The sequence below is a fragment of the Portunus trituberculatus genome, chromosome 48, assembly GCF_017591435.1.
Source record: "Portunus trituberculatus isolate SZX2019 chromosome 48, ASM1759143v1, whole genome shotgun sequence".
In the NCBI taxonomy this organism is placed as follows: Eukaryota; Metazoa; Arthropoda; class Malacostraca; order Decapoda; family Portunidae; genus Portunus; species Portunus trituberculatus.
Window position 1 is genome coordinate 133,425 of NC_059302.1, and position 17,500 is coordinate 150,924.

General features: G+C 47.5%; 1 protein-coding gene across 8 annotated transcripts in view; it reads right to left on the reverse strand.

Moving 5' to 3' along the window:
* LOC123498474 (proteoglycan 4-like) overlaps positions 1-17,500 on the reverse strand; it is a 167,576-nt gene that overhangs the window by 119,183 nt on the left and 30,893 nt on the right. For all 8 annotated transcript variants that reach the window (XM_045245578.1, XM_045245584.1, XM_045245583.1 and 5 more), the window contains exon 2: positions 6,544-9,808. In XM_045245578.1, the coding sequence (XP_045101513.1) occupies positions 6,544-9,808 (3,265 nt within the window). The remainder of the gene's footprint in view (positions 1-6,543; positions 9,809-17,500) is intronic.

Consider the following 17,500-nt stretch of genomic DNA (forward strand, 5'->3'; position numbering starts at 1 on the left):
AAACGAAAAATAGTAGTAGTAGTAGTAGTAGTAGTAGTAGTAGTAGTAGTAGTAGTAGTAGTAGTAGTAGTAGTAGTAGTAGTAGTAGTAGTAGTAGTAGTAGTAGTAGTAGTAGTAGTAGTAGTAGTAGTAGTAGTAGTAGTAGTAGTAGTAGTAGTAGCAGTAGTAATAGTAGTAGTAGTAGTAGTAGTAGTAGTAGTAGTAGTAGCAGTAGCAGCAGCAGCAGTAGTAGTAGTAGTAGTAGTAGTAGTAGTAGTAGTAGTAGTAGTAGCAGTAGTAGTAATACTTATAAAATCAAAGAAACAACAACTGCTACTACTAACACCACCACCACCACCACTACTACTACTACAAGAACAACAGAACAACATACACATAAATAACAACAATGGAGGGGGAAGAATACGGAAATGACAAACGTGAGGAGGACGAGGAGGAGGAAGAGGAAGAGGAAGAGGAAGAGGAAGAGAAAGAGAGGAGGAGGAGGAGGAGGAGGAGGAGGAGGAGGTTGTGGTTTGGAAGGAAGTCAATGAGCTCAAAGCCATCTGTTCAACCCTAAGTACCGTGTTTATCGATTGACAGAGAGAGAGAGAGAGAGAGAGAGAGAGAGAGAGAGAGAGAGAGAGAGAGAGAGAGAGAGAGAGAGAGAGAGAGAGAGAGAGAGAGAGAGAGAGAGAGAGAGAGAGAGAGAGAGAGAGAGAGAGAGAGAGAGAGAGAGAGAGAGAGAGAGAGAGAGAGAGAGAGAGAGAGAGAGAGAGAGAGAGAGAGAGAGAGAGAGAGAGAGAGAGAGAGAGAGAGAGAGAGAGAGAGAGAGAGAGAGAGAGAGAGAGAGAGAGAGAGAGAGAGAGAGAGAGAGAGAGAGAGAGAGAGAGAGAGAGAGAGAGAGAGAGAGAGAGAGAGAGAGAGAGAGAGAGAGAGAGAGAGAGAGAGAGAGAGAGAGAGAGAGAGAGAGAGAGAGAGAGAGAGAGAGAGAGAGAGAGAGAGAGAGAGAGAGAGAGAGAGAGAGAGAGAGAGAGAGAGAGAGAGAGAGAGAGAGAGAGAGAGAGAGAGAGAGAGAGAGAGAGAGAGAGAGAGAGAGAGAGAGTCATGCTGGGATAACTTATCAAACATGTCACGATTCTCTCTCTCTCTCTCTCTCTCTCTCTCTCTCTCTCTCTCTCTCTCTCTCTCTCTCTCTCTCTCTCTCTCTTCTTCTCTCTTCTCTCAACATCTGACTTTCCTCACACGCTTTCCACTTAAATGCTAAAAATACATGTCATTTAATTGGCTCATTGCTACGACGAGAGAGAGAGAGAGAGAGAGAGAGAGAGAGAGAGAGAGAGAGAGAGAGATTGGTGATGGTGATTGCCCCAACACCTCCCACACCACATGTCTCGGTGACAATAATACCTTTGACTGCTGTGAGACTACTGCTCTGCGCGAAGCTCTGGGAATCACTGCCCCTGTGGTATACCAGGCGGCCGAGGACGAGAGTCTAGAGGGAGACGCTGACCCGTCTGATGCTGACTCCTCTGTTGCGCCTGCAGGAGATGATGAACTCGAAGATCTCTTGCAGTTAGAGCCTAGAGAATTAGTTGAGATCATTCGGCAACTAAGAGTGGAACTGACGAGGAAGAAAAACATCCTAAGTTTTTTCGAAACCACCTCGCAAACACTGGCTGAGAAAAGGGATGCTGTAGTCACCGTCCTGGATTTCATTGACAACATTTCTTCTACAAGATCCAGCACAGAGGAACTTGACACGAGATCGATCGCTGCCACCGCTAGGTCTCACAGCATAGATAAAGAGTGGGATAGACAAGTGGCCTCCAGTAACGCAACAGCAAACTGGTGGACATCAGGGAAGCCTCAACCACTTCAGTCTACCACCAACACCACCACCACCACCTCGTCTGGCCCCAGTCACCCACCCCACCTCAGACTGTTACTGCTACATCTGAGGGTGAGACTAAGTCAGTCGTTGCACCCACAAATACTCGTAACACCAGGATCACGGAGAATAACAAAAATAACAAGAAGGAATTGCAGACAGGTCACTCTAGCAAACCAGTCTCAGGAAGCACTGTTTCATTCCGATCCTCGCCACGTAACCAGTCAAGAGGTTACTGCAAACACTGCAGGCGTAACGGTCACACAGAGGCCAACTGCCTAAGGAGGAAAAAGTGCACCTACTGTCTGCGAGTGGGCCACACTGTTGAGGAGTGTCGCACTCGTATCGCGCAGGAGAGAGAGGAAAACTTATTCCGCAGAATCTCAACTGAGCAGGCACAAAACAACGCCTTAATTGTTCAGACACTAAGTCGATTCCTTCCTCTTGCTCATCCTGCCTCTGGCCCTGCCTTACCCCAGCCTCTCACCGGTAAATGGGCACCTGTACCAGGAAATCAGGTTTATACAACATACCCACAACCGCTCTACCCTGACCCTAACCCCGCCCATTCATCCAATTCCCACCCGCCAAACTTCACTCAAACAGCCTGGAGTCATGCCCGCCCATAAGTCTCGTGATCAACTTACCATCATCTCTGCCAATGTCCGAGGACTTCAAACGAACATAGGAGACCTCGTCAATAGTCACGTGATTCCTCACACTCCGGACATTGTTGCAACAGTAGAAACCTTTCTAAATGAGTCAATTCCTGACAACTTTGGACACATGAGCGGATACACGAGATGGTATCGACGCGACAGGACGCGCGGAACCTTTGGTGGTGTTGCCGTTTCCTTCCACAAGAGTCTGTCGGTCCAACTACTTGACGTCACCCTTCCAAATCATCTTGAGATGATGTTTTTCAAGATATGGGCTCAACACCAGACCGTCTTGCTGTGTGTGTGTTACCGTCCACAGTGGCACGGTAATGAGCCCATTGCATTCCTCCAATCTCACCTCGATGAGCTGCTGCAACAACACACTTGTAACCACGTCGTCATTGTTGGTGACATGAACCAACACTTGGTTGCAAGATCTTTTGAGGAACTCCTCACAGTACATGGTCTCTCCAATTATGTTGATTTTCCCACTCATACTTCTGGCTCATCTCTAGATCCTGTCGTTAGCGATCTACCAGACAGTGTTGTCACCTGCACTCCACTCAGTGCTGTGGGATCATCAGATCATGTGGCTGTCCTGAGCGTAATCCAGGTTGCACCTCAGAGGGATGATGCTGTGACACGCACCAACTGGTTGTGGGGAAAAGCAGACTGGAAAGGTCTCTGCAACACCTTACAACAAACGCCCTGGAGCAGCATCCTCGTAGGAGACATCAATAATCAAGTACACACTTTTACACGTACTCTGCTCAAGTACCAAGAAAGGTATGTTCCTGCCATTCCTACACTGTTAAGCCCCTTGACCAGCCCTGGTTTGGTTACCAGTGTAGAGTGGCAGCTGATGAAAAGAGTCGCGCTTGAAACTGTATTCACGCCATGCTACCCAATTTAATAAGGAGCGCTACAAGCACGCTTGTGCAGCCATGCGACAAGTACAACAGTGGGCTCAACGACGCTGGCAAGAAGACCTTAAGACCAAACTCAGCGGTCGTTCAGTGGGTAGTAAGACCTGGTGGACCACACTTAAGCAGCAGCAAGGCCTGACATCAGATGATGATGTTCCACCACTACACAAGTCCGATGGTACAGTGGCCACCAAAAATAAGGACAAAGCTGAAGTACTTGCATCTTTTTTCTCCAACAAGATGTCAGTACCTGATCCTGAGCGCCCTCCTCCATTTGTGCCAGCCCTCACAAATGCGAAACTTTCCACCATTACCATCACTATTGAGGAAGTACGGCAACGTCTGTCACAAGTTGACACTAACAAGGCCTTAGGCCCAGACAACATAAGCCCTCATATCCTTAAGCACTGTGCCTCTCAGCTGGCTACACCCCTCACCGCCATTTTTCAGCACTGCATCACCACTGGAGTGTGGCCCACCCTCTGGAAGGGTGCCAGAGTGGTGGCAATACACAAAAAGGGCAAGAGGACTGATCCCAAGAACTATAGACCTATCTCCCTTCTCTCAGTTCCTGGTAAAATACTTGAAGCCATTATAGCAAACAAAATATCTTGCTTTCTCGGCTCACATCATCTACTTAATACCAAACAATTTGGTTTCAGAAATAACAGGTCAGCAGCAGACCTGTTACTTCAATTATCCACCACCTGGCATAAGTCCCTAGACCAGGGAAAAGACACCTTTATCATTGCTCTCGACATTGCGGGAGCATTCGACAGGGTGTGGCATCACGGCCTAATCACCAAACTGAACAGCTTGGGTATCCACGGGCATCTGCTCCTCTTGCTGCAAGACTACCTGCGAGGCAGATACCTCAGAGTGGTGATGAATGGACAAACATCAGACCAACATCCTATCTCTGCCAGCGTCCCACAGGGTAGTGTTCTCGGCCCTCTCCTCTGGAATGCATTTTTTAATGACCTGCTCCAGCTCATTCCAGAGGCACATGCATACGCCGATGACTGTACCCTGACATTCCCTTGCGACAGCGGTGATCACTGTGCGACTGTCGCACACATCAACCAGGTACTGCAAACCATAGTTTCATGGGGGCATCGATGGCAAGTGGAACTTGCTCCTGACAAGACACAGGTGATGCTGGTTTCCCGACGACACTCCCCCCCTGACACACCCACCATCTTACTTGATGGAAGGGCGTTACCCTGCAGGCTTCCATCTCCATACTTGGTGTGAAATGAACAGTGCCCTGACCTTCACTGGACACGTCAGGACTATAGCCAAGAAAGCCGCATGGAAACTTAGCTGCATCCGGCGCGTCTCACATCTCCTCGACTCCCAGGGAATCTCCACCCTATATGCAGCTCAAGTCCGCCCCTTATGGAGTATGCCCTCTCACCTGGTTGTCCTGCCCCCCCTCATACTTAAGCCTTCTAGACAAGATCCAGCATCGAGCACAACGCCTGATACGTCTAAAGGCCCCGCCAGACCAGCCGTCCCCTACCATGCAGCCTCTTCAGCAGCGTCGTGATGTGGCAGGGTTGTGTGTCATCTACAAGACACATAAGCAAGGCGCCCCGCACCTGACTGCACTCCGCCAGCCCTGGGCACAGCCACATGGCCACACCACCAGAGCTGCCACATCCAGGGTTCACCAACTCGTCGTCCCTTTTGCTAGGACGGAGACCTTCCTTCGCTCCTTCCTTCCACGTTATACGCGAATGTGGAACCATCTGGTTATGCAGACACAGCTTCACTACACCACCTCCCTACACACCTTTAAGTCTGCTGCCAATGCATGGATTAAACAACCATAGCATGTAAATAGCACATGTACTGTACGTGTCTGTATAATTGGTAATTTAGTTTTGCATATTTTAGTTGTTCCGTGTATTTAATTCCATGTCAAAGATAGTTCTCAGCAACCCTACTGAAGCTCTTGACTCACCAATGTATGAAAAATATGTAATAAATTAAAAAAAAAAAAAAAAAAAAAAGAGAGAGAGAGAGAGAGAGAGAGAGAGAGAGAGAGAGAGAGAGAGAGAGAACTGCTGTGACTAACTACCAATTACCTCGTTTACCTGTGTCTAATTAGTCTCCACAGTACTACCTGTCGCTACTCGATACCTGTTACCTTCTTCCCTCCACTCTCTTCTCTCCATCTCTCATTTTTTTCCTCTTATGATTTTTTTCCTCTCTCTCTCTCTCTCTCTCTCTCTCTCTCTCTCTCTCTTCTCTCTTCTCTCTCTCTCTCTCTCTCTCTCTCTCTCTCTCTCTTACACTTATGCCTTCCATACTATTAACCCTTTCATTTTTTTCCTCCTGCAAAAATAAAAGAAGGAAAAAATAGGGAAGAAAGATATGGATTTCACGCACGTCTGCTTTTTATTTTTTTTTATTTTTGCGAGACGAATGAAGGAAAACGAACTAGACGCACAAAACAGATGAAAAACTATCGATCCTTCACAATAAAAGGAAAAAAAAATCTCAATGACATGCTCTGATTTCTTCTTTTTCCTTCTGTTTCTTTTACTCTTTCTTCTTATTCTGTTTTAATTTCAACCAAAGGCGGAAGTTTTTGGGACATTTTACTTCCGGTATTTGTCTGTGTGTCTGTCTGTCTGTCTGTCTGTCTGTTTGTTGTGTATGAAAGCTCCTTTACAGAATGGCAGGAGAGAGTTTAGTCTGTGTACGAGAACATACAAACAAATGAGTGCATGCACCACGCTTGTGTGTGTGTGTGTGTGTGTGTGTGTGTGTGTGTGTGTGTGTGTGTGTGTGTGTGTGTGTGTGTGTGTGTGTGTGTGTAAGTGTGTGAACGAACGCCTTGGGAAGAACGTTTAACTCTCCATTCACTGCACTCCTCTCTCTTCCCTCCCTCTCTCTCCTTTCATTCCTTCTTTCCCTTAACTTTCTTTCCACGTCCCTCTTTGTAACACTCACAGTCACGTCACACCGCTACAATTATCACGTTAACTACTACTTCTAATACTACTACTACTATTACTATTACTACTACTGCTACTACTACTGCTAATACTACTACTTCTGCAGGAACCAAACTACTTACCTTCTTCATCTACGAGGTTTTGGGCGTTGTGCTGGTCGTTAGCTGCCTTCTCGCTCAGTGTCGTGTCCTGAGCGAGCGGTGGGATGTCCTTTGCCTCTTCCTTCTGCTGCTGCTGGGAGTTCTGATACACAGCTGCCATAGCACTGTGGGCGAGGTTCAGTTCATTCTTTTCCTTCACCCTCAAGTCCTCGCCATCAACAGTATCGCTAGCGGGCACCACCTCCTCCTGCTTGTTCTCAGACACCTGGCACTCAACCAGCTCAGGAGGGGGGAAGGTTTCAGGAGCTGGGAGAATTTTAGGGTCCGGGAAAGTATCAGGAGCAGAAGGGAAGGTTTCAGGAGCAGCTGGGAAAATTTCAGGAGCAGGGAAGGTTTCAGGAGCAGGGAAGGTTTCAGGAGCAGAGAAGGTTTCGGGAGCAGGGAAGGTTTCAGGAGCAGGGAGCAAGGTTTCTGGAGCAGGGAAGTTTTCAGGAGCAGCGGGGAAGGTTTCAAGAGCAGGAAAGGTTTCAGGATCTGGAAGAGTTTCAGGATCGGCGGGGAAGTCAGGGGCAGGTGCAGGGTCAAATGCAGGTGCGGGTGCAGGGGTCAATGATGGGGTAGGTGCAGGGGCGAGGACAGGGACGAGCATGGAAGAGAGGTCCGGCAGGAGGGTTGCTGTTTCCTTGGCCTCGTCAGCGACCTCGCTCTCCTCGCTGGTCTGGACGTCAGGAGCATTCAGCAGAGTGCATGTGGGTGTTTCATCATTCACTGTTGGTTCTTCCCAGGCTTCCTTTTCCAGTCTGACAAGCTCCGGCTCCAGACTAGACATGTTCCGTGTTTCCTCAATATCCTTAGAAGTCTTTACAGGAGAGGAAAATATGGCGGCGAGCACCTCTGTGTTCTTGGGGGAAATGACGTGCTCCTCTGCGACGGCAGGAGGCAGCTGTGCCTCCGCTGCAGCTTTTTTCTTGCGAGACATCTTAGGAGGAATGACAGGAGTCTCGTCAGTGGTTTGTTGTTGCTGGAAACAATTGAAGACACGACTCTGAGGCGCTGAAGAGACTGTTGGCTTTGGCTCTGCGGCGGGAAGGTCAGGCTCTGCGGGGCGACATGGGGAATTCTTTCTTCTGGAGCGTGAGGGGGCGACAGGAATGAATTCCTCCTTGCCCTGGTCATGCATGTTGAAGGTCTTGATCCACGTGTCCTTGCGCTTGGCCTTTACCGTCATCTGCTTGATGACGGAGCGTCGCTGCTGCTCCAGGTCACGCACGGTGTCCCCGAACTCCAGCAGCGAGTGTTCCGGCAGATTCAGATTCTCTCGCTTCTTCTGCAGGTCTATCTCGTGTCGCTCCATGATGGCGGCGCCAATGTTCCTTGAGGACTGAACTCCGACTCTCGCCTCCTTACCTCGCGGCGACTCGCATTCAGACATCAGTGAGTCTGGCTCCATGGAGTCAAAGGGAGGCTCCTCAGGGATGGTGTCTGGTCCCGGGACGGCCTCGGCGACGCTTGCTTCACTCCGTAGAGAGTCAGGAGCGCCGCTGGCCAGGGACGAAGGCCCAGAGTGAATGCTGACTACGCTGGCGCTGTACACGCCATCCGTGCCGTCTTCATTCTGGAACTCTGCTGGTGGGGCGGCGATGGGCACAGGGCTGAGGGGCGGCGCTGTGACGGGGCTGCCCGTGAAGGGGTCACGTCCGCCAACAGGAGTCGCGTCATCCACAACTGTGTCCTTCATCTCGCAAGATGAGTCACTCGAGGTGTCGATGACACTGTCGGCAACACTTGAGATGGACGAGTCCAAAGACGCGTCCTTCCTGTCTGCTGCTGCTGCTGCTTCCTGTGTGGCGGGATCCTTGGGAGGGTCTGGCTTGCCCAGTTGGTCCTGGAGGCTTGGGAAAATCTGTGTGAGGGATTCCCGCCGGGTTACTCTGCCGTTTGTTGACCTCCTGACCACACCGGAGTACTTGAGGCTCTGGCTGCGTCTAATGCTCTCCCGGCGCACCTCTGAGGGCTTGAGGCTCTTGGGCGTGTCAAGGAGGGAGTCCTTGAGCTCGATGATGACAGAGTGCCTGATGGCCGGGGTCTCAAACTCCTCACTATCGTCCTCGTCAATCTGGATGATCTTGGGCTGCTTTACGGGCTTCCTTACCTTACCCGCTTTCAATCTCTCCTGCAGGGAAGTGTTGACGGCCTCCACACGATCAGCAAGATCCTGCTGCTGCGCCTTGCGGCCGTACTCTCGCTCAATCACCTTCTTGGCCTTCTGCAGCGCAAGCTTCCTGTCCTCCTCCTCTTGTCGAAGCACTTCTTCCTCCAGCTGCTGAAGGGCTATTTCTGGAGGTGGTGGAGGTAAGGGTTCCTGCTCGGCGATCACTTCTTCACTGGGCGGGGGCGTGGGTGGCAGCGGCCAGTCCTCTACAGACACCACGTCATACTCTCCTCCAGAGGATCCCAAGTCTGAGGTTTCCGATCCCTCGAGGAGAAGCGTCTGCTCGCTGGTGTCCCGCGGGCCTGAGGACCTGAACGGGTTGGTGTCGGTGCGGGCGGGGCTGCTCTCGTCCGTGTGGCTGGAGTCCGGCGAGGAGAGGGAGGAGGCGGTGCTGAGCGGCGGCGTGTCGCCAGTCTCCACACTCAGGCTGACAAAGGGATTCCAGGCACGCTTGACGGGCTCACTCTGCCGCGCCGCTAGCTGCGACAGGAAGTCTGGCTTGGGCGGCACGTGAGGCTTGTGCCTTGGCAAGGTGTCGTACAGGTGCTCCTCACTCTCTGATGTGTCGTACTCCCCGGCAGAGTTGTCCACGTTCTCGTAGATGTGTTCGTCCTCTCTTAGCACGCGGCTGTTCTCGTAGAAGTGTACCGACCCTGGCTCCTCGAAGGGGTCAAGGAGGCCAGAGTTACATTCGCTGAGGGTGAGATACAGCGGGTTGTCCAGGGAAGGCACCTCCTCCTCCAACACATCTAACGCTTCTTCATCTATGTCTTCTTCCTCTTCCAGCTGTGTCTGCTGTCCCTTGTCTTCCTTCAGGATCTCTTTCACCCCGTCCACTTCCTCGTCCTTGAGACTGATGTCCTGTGCGTCAAGCTGGAACTTGACGGCGAGGAGTTTGTGATCCTTGGCTGGCTCGTCCTTGAAGCCGAGATCCTTGACCTGCGAGATATACTGAGAGACGGCAGAGTCCAGCTGTCCCTTGAAGCCGCTGAGGACGACCGGGGACGTCTCTGGCTGGTCGTCGGGCACCGGGATGCAGGTGGGCAGCGTGACCTCGCTCTCCTCGCCGGTGCTCTGTTGGGGAAGACGCGCGGTGAGTGACGGCAACATTGGATTGGTGAAAGGGTAAAGGCAAAGAGAGAGATGCTGAAGGAATAAACTGGGAGAGCAGAGAAAGGGAGAGTTTGCACTAGTGAGAGGGAGTAGAGGGATGAGAGGATGGAAAAATATAGTGATAAGCTCTAGGGGAGAGAAGGAGGAGGAGGAGGAGGAGGAGGAGGAGGAGGAGGAGGAGGAGGAGGAGGAGAAGGAGGGAATAACAATAGTGAAGGAAAAGCAACGGTGGTGAAGGAAGAATGTCAAGGACGTTTAAGAATGAGACACCTTAAGATTAATGGTTTACAGGTGACCTCCTTGACGGGAAACACACACACACACACACACACACACACACACACACACACACACACACACACACACACACACACACACACACACACACACACACACACACACACACGAGAGGTACACAAAAGGTAGGGTGGAGTGACACATTTCACGCCTTCCCCCATCTTTCTCCTCCCCCTTTCCTTTTCCCTTCTCCCGACGAAGCACAGACGGTGACGCGGCAACAAGGACTAGGGAGGAGGGAGGAGGGAGAGAGGGAGGCGGAGACGGAGGTAGAGGACGTAAGGAGATGAAGAAAAGTTATGCAAGAAGCTGCTCATTTTCCGGGAATATATAAGAATTATTTTCAACGTAATATCTCTCTCTCTCTCTCTCTCTCTCTCTCTCTCTCTCTCTCTCTCTCTCTCTCTCTCTCTCCTATGTGCAAGTGGAATTAAAAATGCGGTTTTGATGTTAACTTACGGTGATGATTAATGTAATGATACGGCTAACAGCCATACCCAACACACACACACACACACACACACACACACACACACACACACACACACACACACACACACACACACACACACACACACACACACACACACACACACACACACACACACACACAAACATATATAAGGAAAAGTGGAAAATGTCTGTGTGTGTGTGTGTGTGTGTGTGTGTGTGTGTGTGTACGAAAAAATCAGTGGCTCCTATGTCTGGGTTGCAGTTTTCCCTCGCCAAAGTGAGACCTAACCTTGTCATTGGTGCCTCAAATTTTGCTGTCATTGCTTTAAGATTCAGAGCGAAATTCACTAAGGAAACCGCCAAGGAGCTCAGGTACTGTTTGATTAAGATAAGTGAACACAACTGCTGCCTTTGAGAACGACAATAATAATGATAAAAGTAATGTGGAGAGGCTGAATACATATTTTTCAGTTTCTTTCATGTTATCGTTGTTGTGGTGGCGGTGGTAGTGTTGGCGGTGCTGGTGGTGGTGTGCTTTCACTACAAGTACAGAACACGTGGCGCTCCAGGATGACGCATTGTGAGGCCTGAGGGGAAGCAGGGAAGCAGAGAGGCAGGGAGGCAGGGAGAGAGGAAGGGAGGCGAGGAGGCAGGAGGCGGGGGAGCACAGTCTGCGCTGCACGATGCACAGTTACGAGGAGAAACCAGATAAAAGAAGATAGAAGAGAGAAAAGATAAAAAAAAAAAAAAAGACTGTGTAATGCTGCGATCTTGATACTATCCTGCCTTCACGACGCTGGCTTATAATTTCAGTTTTATTTCTTCATTTTCCTCACGTGCACAATAACTCGATTGCAGTAAATTCTTAATAAAAAATAAAATAAAATCAGTATTCTCTTTTACTTGTCCGTTAAAGTAAATTGATACGAACGAACAAACCAGAAAGAAAAATATGCTCTGTGTTTCTTTGTAATAGAAGCAATTGTTTTTTTTTCAGTTGCTGTTATAATAGAAATAATTACGTTCTCGGGCATCTCTTTACTTGTTTTTGATTGTTAAGATATTCTTTTTTTACACTATTAAGTACTTCGTTTTCTTTATTTGCCATTTGAGAGAAGTAATTATATTTTTTCTCTATGTAATGAATATTTGTTCAGCGTCAATAGATCTGCTGCTTCCTGGCGTGTGAATACATTAACAAACAAACACGTGATTCATTAACCTTTTCACGGGCAGGTGTCAAGAAGCGGCACGTGAAGCCTTCAGGCAACACTTGGCTCCCTTGTTGTGTCAGTGACGTAACCACAACATCACCACCACCACCACCACCACCACCACCATAACAGTCAACACCACCTCGCTACATCACTCCATATCACAAGACTACACCATTATCATCATCATCATCATTAGACTCTCCGATTCCAATGCAAGACAAGGGCATTTTAATTTTCTATACGTCTCTCTGTCAACTGTCTGTCTATTCAAGGCCATCCCACCAGTTTCTCATCTCACTTCTTTACGTCCACTCATTCCCTATTCACCTTTTTCTAACTTTCTCTTACGAAACTGATTCAACAACCATATATTTAGTTACCTCTCTGCCCTGCCTCTGTGTGATCCCTAGTTGCTATACATTGTCACTAAATAAGCAGCGCAATAACATCACACTGTATTCACTAACACTGCTCTCTCACCACGACTATTTTCAAAGGCCACAAAGATGATTAGCCAGATTCTCAAGACTGTTTTTCTTATTAATAATGCGGAAATCCCGTTGCTATGTTACTAGAACCGTAGAAATACTCTTAAAAACTTGCAATGCTTCAACTTGAGGTTCTGAAAAGTTTTTCGTATTACTAATGCAGAATTCCCGTTGCTATATTACTAGAACCGCAGAAATACTCTTAGAAACCCGACTTGCTTCAACTAGAGCCTTTTGAAGTTAGTTGAGGTGAGGTATATAAGTGTTTCAAAATATAGTGCATCTCATCACACCAACACCAACACCAGCACAGCTCATCACCACAGCGACACCACGCCTACGTCAGCACACCATGCAACACACCAACACCAACACCCACACCTGCACCAACACGCAGCGCAACACTCCACAAGGAACACAACCACACCTACACTTGCAACACCAAAATGCCTACCCCCAGCCACACCACGCTTGTTTACACCCTCGGTACACTTACTCTCCCATAATACACGTCATTGTTGAGTCATCTCCCAAATCTCTCCCTCTCCTTTACTCATTCACACACTCTTTACTCGCTCTTTCCTTTCCTCACACCCTCACTCGCATGGTCACCGTCTCACTTCTTCCACGCATCCACACTATCATAACACTAAGCAATACGCCCAACATTTCATGGGCTGATAAAACATACAATGGTCGTCATGGCAATGTAAAAAATAAATGAACAGTATCAAAACAAAATATCAGTTTAATTGGGATCTTTCCAAAGAATTGAAATGTCTGATTCCTTTATAGTTGATTGTTCATTCAAAAGCGATAAAAGACAGCCACAGACTAGAATTGCTTGATGATTAATAAAAAGTAATAAACATTAGGAAATCACTGAAATTGATGTATAAGTATATCAACTAGAAAGTAAAACTGAATTTCTGACGATTATTACAGAAAAGATTTCACACGTAAGAGATTTCGTAAAGAAAGCAAGTTGTAATTATTTGGGAAATAGATACTAATTAACAGATTGTTCAGATATCAACAATTAAAAGCTTAAAAAGGTAATCAGTAATTAGAAACGGAATGTGGAGGCTGGATAAAAACACCCGGAAAGTCATTAAAACCACACTGAAAAATTAAAATACAATTAACAAATACCAGAAACTGAAAGAGAGAGAGAGAGAGAGAGAGAGAGAGAGAGAGAGAGAGAGAGAGAGAGAGAGAGAGAGAGAGAGAGAGAGAGAGAGAGAGAGAGAGAGAGAGAGAGAGAGAGAGAGAGAGAGAGAGAGAGAGAGAGAGAGAGAGAGAGAGAGAGAGACGACCAAATAACTAAGTGAGAATCATGACATTTGGAGCGACACTGGAAAAATAAGATAAAAAAAAAATCGTGAGACACAACCGACCTTCACACACACACACACACACACACACACACACACACACACACACACACACACACACACACACACACACACAGAGGAATTGAGGAGAGGAAGAGGAAGAGGAAAATAGGGAAGGGAAGCCGGGTATGGGAAGTGTCATTAGAAATTACAGGTGATTCAGGTGTCACGAGAAATCCATCCATCCTTCCATCCTTCCTCCACCTCCTTTCCCGCCCCTCCTACACCACCACCACCACCACCACCAGCACATCCAAGGCGCCCTAAGTCACGTTTTCGTTGCACTAAGTAAGCCAACGAGTCTCTCTAATACCAAGCTTCGTTCCATTCCATCCTGTTCTCCTTCACGTACTTTACAAATGACAATACGTAGTTTAGCGAACACGAGAAATGGCTCACGTATTTGTTCTTACCGTTCCCTATGCACTAGAAAAACAACAGCCACCGATATTTATGTGTTCTCAAACGTGACTGCATTTGAGACAATACTACAATGTCTCTATGTGTACTTGTGAGTTTCTAGTTTACTGATATTGTCCATAGGTAATCTTGTGGCGTTTCTAGATAGCTAAAAATGTCCCGAAGTGTTCTTGTAATGTCCTTGAAACGCTGCAAATATTCTGGAGTATCCATGTGATGTCCCTGGAATTCAATGATAGACCCTAAACGCTTTATAATAGTGTCCCTAGATTAATGAAGTTTTCCCTAAGTACGCCTATTTTGTCTCTAAGTAATCTTGTGATATTCCTAGATAGCTGAAAACGTTCCTAAGTATTCTTGTAATGTCCCTGAAACGCTGTAAATATTCTTAAGTGTCACTGGAATTTGATCATAGACCCTAAGCGCTATATTAATGTCCGTAGATCACTAAAATTGTCCCTAAATCATTAGTTATACATAAGCTCCCTAAATCCCTAAAATTATTCCTAACTACTCCAGAACCGTCCCTAGCAGACACCTCTAACAGAAGTACAAAATATCTATGATTCTATACGTCCCTCAATTCCTCGCTTAAGACCCTCGCAGTTCCAGATTCCGCTTCATGTCCCCCTGACCCTATTTTGCGGCCGCCCTGCACCTGAACTGAATTCCCTTCTCGTCGTGGAGGGGCGGCATCGGTGGCGCGTGGTGGTACGGGCGTGGCGGGGCGGGATGGATTGTGGCGGGGTGTTGCGGCAGGTGGCGGGGGAGTGGGTGAAGGAGGCGCGGCAAAGTGCAGTGGCCGCCGTGATAATGGCTTAGCGAAGATTCTTGTGCGTCATGAAGCGAGGCAGGCGCTGGCTTCCTGTTTGCTGGTGTGTGTGTGTGTGTGTGTGTGTGTGTGTGTGTGTGTGTGTGTGTGTGTGTGTGTGTGTGTGTGTGTGTGTGTGTGTGTGTGTGTGTGTGTGTATGCGCGCGCGCGTGATGAAGTATGTACTGTGTTGCTTATTAAATCTGATCATATTTGAAGTTTCATTTAAACATAACTTCTCATCTAATGAAGAAAATACAATGCATTTTCTAACAATGAGATAAATAAAAAAATTCTTTGTGTTTTTTTTCCCTTGTAGCTAACTCTAACTTAATTTAAACAGCGTGGCTTCCTCCTTCCATTCCTCAGCTCCAGAAATGAGCTTCCGTCACTCTCTCACACGTTCCTCCAGCACTGCTATGCTAACAAGAGTGTACTTACATACTGTCGCTTACTCCGCGCTACATCTGGCTAATTTAACACGTGTTTCTGTGTGCGACTTGCAAATTACAACTACTGTGTAAAGTTTTCCCTTTCTCTACCGGACATAATTCACTCTTATTTTTCTCTTATTCATTTACTTCCTGCAGGGTAAAAGATGATTCATAGTGCAAATTATCATTACCCCCTCTAACCATCTAGCTGTTTTTGTCTTTCCTTCTCAGTGTGTGTGTTGCTGCTTCGGGCCACGCAAGGTGTCAATTTGAGTCAGAAAACGATACTGTTATAAAAATGTTACGTTGTGGGGGAGAGTAAATGGCACTTTTCGTTTTCGTTTTGGAATAAGTACTGGGAGAAGGAAGACGTGACGATGTTGTAGTAGTAGAATTGATTAGAATCACTAGTATTTCTATCACCATTACAAACACCATGAAAATTGCTTAGCGCACAACCTTTATCTTTCAAGGTTTTCTTTCCACTGCCTTGAAATTAACTATGAAAGAAGTGATGCTAATGAGAGAGGAAAAAAAAAAGACAATACTAAAATACGTAACATCTTCAGGTTTCTCATATCAATAGAACGGTTGTGGAGGAAGTTTTGTCCATTAATAGTCAGTCAGTCAATCAGTCACTCAGTCAGTCACTTAAGTCACTCATTCACCCAGCCAGCCATCCAGCCAGTGAATGAAAGAGTGAGCAAAAAAAAAAAAAAAAAAAAACTGTGTGTGTGTGGGAAAGAATAAGGGTTGAGTAAGTGACATAGTAAAGGAGAGATGCCAAGGTGAGTTCCATATACCTGCACGCACCGCACCTGTCCCGCAAACCAGGTGAGGAATGTGGCGGAGACAAGAAGAGGCTATCAAGGCTGTCCTTTTGTCTCTCTCTCTCTCTCTCTCTCTCTCTCTCTCTCTCTCTCTCTCTCTCTCTCTCTCTCTCGTGTGTAATTTCTTAATTGCCTGACTCTCTCTCTCTCTCTCTCTCTCTCTCTCTCTCTCTCTCTCTCTCTCTCTCTCTCTCTCTCTCTCTCTCTCTCTCTCTCTCTGTGTGTGTGTGTGTGTGTTTCACTGATCTGCTGCAGTCTCTGACGAGACAGCCAGACGTTACCCTACTGAACGAGCTCAGAGCTCATTATTTCCGATCTTCGGATAGGCCTGAGAGCAGGCACACACCACACACCGGGACAACAAGGTCACAACTCCTCGATTTACATCCCGTATCTACTCACTGCTAGGTGAACAGGGACTACACGTGAAAGGACACACACCCAAATATCTCCACCCGGCCGGGGAATGTGTGTGTGTGTGTGTGTGTGTGTGTGTGTGTGTGTGTGTGTGTGTGTGTGTGTGTGTGTGTGTGTGTGTGTGTGTGTGTGTGTGTGTGTGTGTGTGTGTGTGTGTGTGTGTGTGTGTGTGTGTGTGTGTGTGTGTGTGTGTGTGTGTGTGTGTGTGTGTGTGTGTGTGTGTTTGTGTGTGTGTGTGTGTGTAAAACTGACCATATGGTTCTGTAGCATGAAATAATAGTCATATAAAGAAGAAATATTTGCCCTCCGAAAAGTGTCTTCTTGAAGTTTTGATTGGCTATGACCACATCACACACACACACACACACACACACACACACACACACACACACACACACACACACACACACACACACTAAAATCTCCTCCACGCACGATATATATTGGACGTCTCTTCCACACACAGTAAATATTTCAATAACACCCAAAAAACCAATTGCACGTCTATTTCTCAGCCAATTAAACGAACTGTACACACTGACCTAAATTGCGCTCGCCAAATCTACTCGTGATACCAGCCAAGGAAAAAAAAAAAACACACACACACTTAGAGAAAATAAAAGGTGTCACTCTACTGCACTGTATCGTCACGCCCTTGAGACCTTCACCTGAGAATGTAGGGAACACCTGAGTTAGCGGGCGGAGTTCCAGGAGAGTCTGATTAATGTCCCATACAATGTCTTGATTACAGTACACCACTTCCGGCGCCGCGAGGCTAAATTGTATAGAGGGTGCAGGAATGTTTAACTCTTTGGGCTTCCTCACTGTAAGGTGTTGAGGTGGGTTGTTTCTAGCTTGACCTACTAAATGATCAACGCCGTGACATCTTTTG